Below are 8,638 nucleotides of genomic sequence, written 5' to 3' on the forward strand. Positions count from 1 at the left end.
CAAAATAAATTGGGACATTGTGTAAAATGTGAATAAAAAAATGCAATGATTTGAAAATCTCATAAACCCATGTTCTATTCACAGTAGAACATAGCAAACATTTAAAATAGTACCATTTTAAAGAAAAAAAGAAGGACTTGCTGCTTCTCAAAACTGAATTCAAACTTAAAGTAAAAAGCAATAAATACTTTGTGTAAAGAACAAAGTACCAAAAAATAATAACAATAATGGATTATGTTTGAAACAAATGTGGTGACTTAATACTGCAGACTCTTATAATGTGTTATTAGGTTGTAAATAAATGTGTTGGCATTGACATAAAACAAGCATTTGGAATAAATAATACTAATGAACAAGTCCTAAGTGTGGTTATTAAGCATTTGTAACTGGGCAACCATAAAACCAGTTATTACAGCTGATTGTTGGTAAAATAACTACCTTTAAACTTAAGTAAGTAAGAAAAAAAGATGAATAATCTTAAAACAGGGTCTTATACAATCTGCTTCTCTAATTGTATTTTATGCTTAAAATACGATCAATAAGATTTTTTTATTGCTAGAAATTAGATTGTAAGTCCAGATGAGGAGTTCTTGCAGTGTATGTCTTAACCTCTACCACTACTCAAGTGGTCCCACCATGTCTCAGGGTCTGAGGAAAACAGGGTACAAGGAAAACTCTTCTGTTTCATCATCTGGGTGGTGGAACAATCTTCCAGATGATTTCCAAACATCTGAGTCACATCCTCAATCAATGGCTAAAGACATACCTTTTTCAGAAGTACTCAAATTAGCACGTCTTAAAATTGTCTCTTGTAACTAAATTTGGTTCCCAACAGACATTTGGGAACTTCTATAAAAAAAAAAAAACTCTCCCATTAGGGGTCGCCACAGCGGAATCATCCGCATGTTTGATTCGGCACATGTTTTTACGCTGGATGCCCTTTCTAACGCAACCCTCCCCATTTATCCGGGCTTGGGACCGGCACTAAGGCTTGTGCAACCCTAATGGCTGGGGTTGGTTCCCTGACCGGGGATCGAGGAAACAGTACCACAATGTACATATGGTAGAGACTTCAAAGCACTTTTGCAAGTTGCTCAGGATGAATTTAGCTGCCGAATGTAAATCTAAATGCAACTGATACCTCCCCTTTTGAGTCTGGTTTCGCCGATGGTTTCTTCTTCATGTCATCTCAAGGGGGTCTTCTTTACTATTGTCACTCTGGCTCTTCCATTAGGGATGTAAAATCTACAATCAGAATTTCGATGAAGCTGCTTTGTAAACATCATCTACGATGTCTGTTCATTTATTTGTGATTTCTGCACTGTAGGCATGGTTTTGCTATTTGTAGTATGGATGAAGAGGAAAGAGAAGGAGCGGCAGACCAAACAGCTGCTGATTGACCCCGAGGATGACGTCAGAGACAACATCCTCAAATATGACGAGGAAGGGGGTGGCGAGGAGGACCAGGTGACTGGAGCTCTGATTCTAGACAACAGTGGTTCTGAAGCGGATTTTTCATCTTGTGTATTCGGTTCCATTTTATCAGCCCATGAGAAGCAAAATACACTGGTGCTTCTTGTTTATCTCATGACCTAAACCAGACTGGGTAGCTAAGTTTTTGATGATTAACCTTGCTCAAAAATTGCCAGTTTATTTTGAGGCGATTAAAAATCCTCACCCGCTTCACATAAGGTATATTGCCAAATAAAGCCAATACAACCAGGCCACATGGCCTGAGCAAAAAAGCTAATCCAAATCGAATATTAGCTGCAGATGTTCTTGCTGCACAGTCATTGTGTCTTAATTAAAGTTGTTGGCTAATGTGACTGTACTAGCTTTTGTGCATGCTTTTATTATGAATATGGTACAATCTTGTCAGCGTTGTGTAGGTTTGTCTTTAGCATATATGTGGTCTAATCTGCAGGACTATGACCTGAGCCAGCTGCAGCAACCCGACTCTCTGGAGCACATCATGGGAAAATCCCAAGGTGTGCGACGGGTGGATGAAAGGCCTGTTGTGCCTGAGTCTCAGTACCCCCTTCGGCCCATGGTACCCCACCCTGGGGACATTGGAGATTTCATCAATGAGGTACAATGGCTGAAATCTGGGGCTGAATTTCTGCCTGTTTAGTTTTATATTACATTAAATATTTCAAAGATTGGATGAAACTTGCTAATATAGAAACTCATAGGGGAGGTTGAAGCGTAGGGGTTAAAGTATATGATTTTGTATAACTGCAACTGATGTGTAACTGATATTTTGCACTGGATAAACGTGTCTGCCAAACACTATACATGTAAAAGCCTGTAAAAGCCATGTAAAAGAATGATACAAAGGCTGAGTTAAAAGGTGTCATTTTGTCCTTATCTGGCACTTAGGGGCACTTGTTTCAGTACCTGCCCTTTGTTGGTATTGTTTTGTGCTGTTCCTAAAGTGTTTTTCAGAATGTTCATAAATCACTCAACCCTGATTATCAGCTTTGCTTTACAAAACCCAGTGCTGTACAGTTTTATATCATTATAGTCTGATTTTTTTATACGCCAACATTGTAGCCCGGATAATTCATAAGAAAGTTCTAAAAATCTTCACTCTAGGGGTTTAACAAGTTACACTGTAATGTCACTGTCATGGTCCTTTGCCTTGGAGACTTCCACATCGAAGCTTGATTTTCATGCTTATAAAGACATTTTTACTTTAATATTGTGGGTGATATATATATCCTCCCCGGGAAGAAATGATTTCAGACTGATTTATGGCTTCTACCAGAGCACATACCATCATTTACCAGTTTCAGTTTTGAGAGGTTTATAAATCGTTGCTAATAATCAAATTCAAGGATCGCAAATGACATTTTTGCCTCGGGACCCCTTACTTTTTTATCTGTATGACTGTACCATACTGTAGATTGGACCTGATACAGTCGAATTTGATTTCACAGCCATTTTATCGGCCAAACAACTGTTTCTTTTGTCAGGAAACAATGATAATTTTTTTTCAATCAATCAATTGCTAAGAAAAATCGCTTCAATGTACAATCACACTCTTGATGTCACCCAGATGAGGATGGGTTCCCCTTTTTCAGTCTGGTTCCTCTCAGGCTTTGTTCCTCATACTGTTTAAGGGAGTTTTTCCTTGCCACAGTTGCCCCAGCTGCTTTTTGCAATGTCCATCGTGAAAAGCGCTGTAGAAAAAAGTTTAAAAACTCGCTCTGTTTACAAGAAAGTACTTTATTTATCTACGTTTACACACCTTCAAATTTAAAATAGTCAAGTCAAGTTTATTTCTATAGTGCTTTTCACAACATACATTGTCTCAAAGAAGCTTTACAGAAATCAACAGTCAAGGTGAATGGTGTTCATTTATCCCTGATGAGAAAGCCGTGGCGACTGTGGCTAGGAAAAACTCCCTTAGATGTTATGAGGAAGAAACCTTGAGAAGAACCAGACTCAAAAGGGGAACCCATCCTCATTTAGGTGACATCAAGAGTTTAATCATAAATAGTCTCCATGCACAGTAATACAGCGCCCCCAGTGTTCCTGCTACTTCTGGAACGTGTCCTGGAAGTCGCCACAATGGAGGAATCTTCGGGAAGAGGGTGAAGTCCAGAAGTCAGGTGGATTGTTCTCATGACGACATTTTCGGGGGGTTGATTGTTTTCACGTGTGTCAAACTTATGTCATGTCAAACGTCTCTGTGGCAGATTTGGCCAGTTTCACACAGAATTTCACGTTTGCTCTTTGTTATAACTCGCTGTCCGTGATGCACATGGTCAGAACAGCACCAATTGCACCATTAGTGTCAAAACTTGTTGCTACCACCTCATATAATGGTTGCAGGGGTGAATGCTGCTGATATTTTAACTATTCCTGTCGTTTCCCTGCAGGGTCTGAGAGCGGCGGATAACGACCCGACGGCTCCACCCTACGATTCGCTGTTGGTATTTGATTACGAGGGCAGCGGATCCACCGCCGGGTCGGTCAGCTCCCTCAACACCTCCAGCAGCGGAGAGCAAGACTACGACTACCTCAACGACTGGGGGCCACGTTTCAAAAAACTCGCCGACATGTATGGGGGTGGAGACGACTAGAAAGGAACGGGGCTGTCCCTCAAAAGGCTCCTCCCACGTCACCTGAACCTGCGGCGACGACCAATCATGGGCCTCTCTCTCTCTCTCTCTCTCTCTCTCTCTCTATGATAAACACACCCACCTACCAATCACTTGGCCAACTCCAGAGAGACTTGTACAGGGAGAGACAGCGATAATAGTGGACCTGCTTTTTTTTTCCTTTAATTATATTTTTTATCAGTTTCTTGTTTTCTGATTTTTTTTTCTGTTAAGTAGTCCAGCTGTATTTACGCTTTGTGCTCATTATTTCTTTGAAGAATCCTGCAACATGGTTGATGCAACCATCTGCAGGGTGAAATCCTCCTGCTAATATTGAGACAGCGCATAAAAAAGAGAAAAGAGTAAAAAAAAAATTTAAATAATAAAGACAAGGTAGGCATTCTACTCTGAAAAAAATGGTCTGAACAAGCCATTCTTCTTTCTTTTCTCTGAACTTGAATTCTATCGAGAAGAGGAGCACTGTCGTCGTTGTCGTCGTCGTCGTCGTTTTTTCGTCGTTTTTTAAGAAGTGCCTTTAGTGGTGCGTAGTTCTTGGATTTTTCTCAGGATTGGTCTTCTGTCCAGACCTACACCTGACATCAACACACACCTACAGCTGACTGGCCATATTCAAGTTCCTCATAATTCACCTGCAGGAAAATCGAGGCTTTTGGCGAGTAGTTCCGTGACAGGAAGCTTACGCTACGTATATTCAATCATGTGTGTCAGGTTTGCATCAACGGATAAGACACAGTACATGAGATTTTTACTTTTTGACAAGATAAACTGCACAGTTTCACATATTAGTGAGGGGACAGTTCTGGAGACACATTATCACTAGCAAACCATGAGGTTTAACCATCAAGTCCAAATTTAGTAATACCAATAACATTTTGAAGGATACACCATTAGACTTTTAGCATGATTTCAAAATGATCGCTACCCCGGAGGAGGCTGTCTGGGTAGGCAACATTTACAGGCAGCATGTTGCCTCTGAGATACAGACTGTCCTATTTAGAAAGCAGCATGCGAACGCTGTGTACGGTTCTTTTAAAGTTCTTCTAAGGTTCCTCCTTTTGGCACAGGTCGAAACAAGAAATTGGATATGGAAGAAAATTATAGACAAGGCAGGAAAGTTTTCTTTAGTTTTAGTGTTTGCTCTTTAATGTAGCCCTGTCAATGGGTATAAATTTTTTTAGGCCTCTTGTCCATACAGAAAGTCAGAATGGCAGATCAGAATAGCTCTGATTTAGTTTCTCCATTTTCATGTGTTTCGAAAACATTTTTCCTCATGTGTATTAAGGGTAAATACTATGGTGGCCGAGACGTGCAAAACAAATGAACAAATCAGAAAACAAAAGAAAATTTAGAAAACAAATGAACAAATCCAAAAGTAAATTAACAAATTAGAAAACTAAATAACAAATATTAAAAAACAAAATAACAAATTAGAAAACAAAATAACAAATCCAAAAAACAAATGAACAAATCAGAAAACAAAATAACAAATCAGAAAACAAAATAACATCAGAAAACAAAATAACAAATCTTAAAAACAAAATAACAAATTAGAAAACAAAATAACAAATTCAAAAACAAATAAACAAATCAGAAAACAAAATAACAAATCAGAAAACAAAATAACAAATCTTAAAAAACAAAATAACAAATTAGAAAACAAATGAACAAAAAAAAAATAAAATAAAATAAAAAATCCGAAAACAAATTAACATCTCCAAAAACACAATGTCAATTCAGAGAAACCGGGAAAAGGTAGGTATAGTTTGTAAATAAAATACTTACCACTCATTAGATGAGACATCCGCCATTCAAGATATACAGGAAGTAGCAAATTGTGAATCTTAGAATTTAGTTTCTTGTACACGTGTGAAGTTTTGTGATTATTTTTTAAACAATTATTTCCAATAGTAAAACTTTAAATATTTTTACACTTTAAGACACATGTGCCGATTTTTTTTTCCTCCTGTAGTCTGTTGTACTTCCTGTATATAATGAATGACTGATGTCTAGTCTAATGAGCGGTAAATATTCCTTTAGCAAACTATACATTTTCCCGTTTGTCTGAAGTGTCATGTTTTTTTAGATTTGTTCATTTGTTTTCTGATTTGTTTATTTGTTTTGCACTTGTCGTTCACCATAAAAAACTAAGTCCAAGGCTACACTAGTGGCAATTTATTACTGATTTTAAAAGTATATATTAAGAAACTAATGAGGCTAAATTACATGTACATGTAATGTAAACCGTCGCTTGCTGTAAGCCATGGGTCAATTATTCGTTGATTCCTATTTTGGAGGCAAAAATGGGGTTTTTAACATAGCTAATATATGTGTTAATTCATTACATCAGCACAAGAAATTTACTAACTCTGTATCACTGCACTGTTGAGTAGTTTAGATACAGTATTTGAGACATTTATAACCAAGTCGTTTGGGATGTTTTAAAAAAAAAAATATTCACTCGTTCATGAAGGATCTCCATCGTTTGAACGTCCTGAGGAAGTTTTCACAATAAAATATTCTGTATAGATAATAAATGTAGTTTGATGTTTGATGTTTCACACTATGCTGGTCTTCACATCGATGCTGAAAAAAGCCGTCAGGAAGTTATTCAAGTTCCTTATCATTGTTAAAATGAAACACAAGCTAAGCGGAAAAGGTGAGAAGTTTTATAAAACTGAAAAATCTTGTTTCTACTGGAGGTGAAAATGAGGAATGTGATGGCTTTTTTCCCTCTTTTTTATAAAGTTTAAGTAAAGAGTTTAGTCAGAGTATCAGTGAAATCCGGTTTTAAAATTAATGGCTCATTAAATGTCCTGGTTAGGGTTTTTATCATTCTCCTAAAAGCCTGATGAAGTCTTTGGGTGATATTAAATTACCCTGAGGGCAAAAATTTCATTCTGGGTCACATTAAACTACCTTGGACAGTTGTTATGCATAATCCAAACAAAGTTAGAACGGCAAGAAGAAGTGGTAGCTCAGTGGTTAAGGTTCTGGGGTTACTTATCGGAAGGTTGAGGGTTTAAACCCCAGCAGCCACTCTTGGGCCCTTGAGCAAGGCCCTAAACCCTTAGTGCTCTAAGTAGTAGTGCCTACTGTAGCCTCCTAACATTGCTGGATATTTGAAGAAACAATTTCACTGTAATGTACATGTTTAAAAGCGCCTTTGTAGAAAAAGGGTAACTAGTGGTAGAGAAATAACCATTGGCAGAGGAATATACAGTATGGAGTTATAAAAAAGATGATCAAGCAGATTAAGTTTAATCAGAGTACATAAAGCAGTAAAGTGGAAACTCCATGAACCAGGAAGTAAACACACTATAACACCCTCTGTCATCCATGTTGGGTTTTTTCACTTGCGATCTGATAAAAGGTATATATATATATATATATATATATATATATATATATATATATATATATATATATATATATATATATATCAAAATTAAAAAAACTTTTTTGATAGTATGCTGTGAAAAACATCAGTTTCAGCACTGCCATGTGTAAAATCAGCCTAACCGGGCTGCACTAGATTAGGAATAGAAGCTCATGAGGAATGGGTGGCATTACTGATCAGAGGGTGTGGTCAGGTCAGAGACTGGTTGGAGAAAGGCGAATCAGAAAAGCATCATGAGTCAGGGAGGTCTCTTCACAAGGCGCTAACTTATGCACTCACTATGCACTATATTCTTACACTATACAACGTGTCGTCGACTGTCTAACACCCTCGACAGTATCTCATATCGAAACACGGACGCTCTGGACAAGAATAACAGCTCAGCGTATGGTATCTCATATCATCCAGACACCAGAACAGCCTTTCTTCACGGGAAGAAACTAATTTTACACTGTAGCGTAAGCCATTTACAGTACAAATCATCATAACTGCGGTTTTCTCGGGTTGCTCCGCCCCTTCTAATGAAATTTCCCCCCATATTAAAATTGAAACGTTGCTGACGGAGTAACTACCGGAAAAACTTGACCACGAAAAAATCCAGTAAGAAAAGAGCTAACATTAGACACTGTGTATATCAATAGTGGTTTGAAATGTTAAAGTCGAGCGCTATTGCTAATCTGTGAGGTTTGTTTGTTTGTTTTTTTTTTCTTTTTTTTATCCTGTGCAGAAGCGAAAGTACTGTGATTCGTTGTGTGTTTAATGCAGGTTCGATAGGCCTCGTCAGATTTATTGTTCATTCCACTAATCCTTTTGTTCACAGAAACAATTCGCAGCTATGCCACAGAAGCTCTGCTTTGGTTTTTACATTCATATAATGTTGTACAGCGTTTATTTTTAGCACTCACTTAAATAGACCATTGTGTCGTTTTTTCGAACTGTTGATGTTGATATTTCCCAAACACCAAGTGAAAAGCCATGTGAATGTGGTGTGGGTGAAGAATCGAAATCCTATGGTCGTCATTTAAACACGGGAAATGTCACGACTGTGCTCTCTTACACATTTGTCATGTTCTTATTTTTTATTTTCTACAAATTATTGAATAAACATACGTTT

The 8,638-nt window shown here is 37.6% G+C and overlaps 1 protein-coding gene across 2 annotated transcripts in view; it reads left to right on the forward strand.

Annotated features, from left to right (window-relative positions):
• Positions 1-4,523, forward strand: part of LOC124399035 (cadherin-4-like) — a 356,413-nt gene extending 351,890 nt beyond the window's left edge. For both annotated transcript variants that reach the window (XM_046869681.1, XM_046869682.1), the window contains 3 exons: positions 1,328-1,467; positions 1,925-2,089; positions 3,885-4,523. In XM_046869681.1, the coding sequence (XP_046725637.1) occupies positions 1,328-1,467; positions 1,925-2,089; positions 3,885-4,088 (509 nt within the window). In that variant the 3' untranslated portion in view covers positions 4,089-4,523. The remainder of the gene's footprint in view (positions 1-1,327; positions 1,468-1,924; positions 2,090-3,884) is intronic.
• Positions 4,524-8,638: the final 4,115 nt, after the last annotated feature.

The sequence above is a fragment of the Silurus meridionalis genome, chromosome 16, assembly GCF_014805685.1.
Source record: "Silurus meridionalis isolate SWU-2019-XX chromosome 16, ASM1480568v1, whole genome shotgun sequence".
In the NCBI taxonomy this organism is placed as follows: Eukaryota; Metazoa; Chordata; class Actinopteri; order Siluriformes; family Siluridae; genus Silurus; species Silurus meridionalis.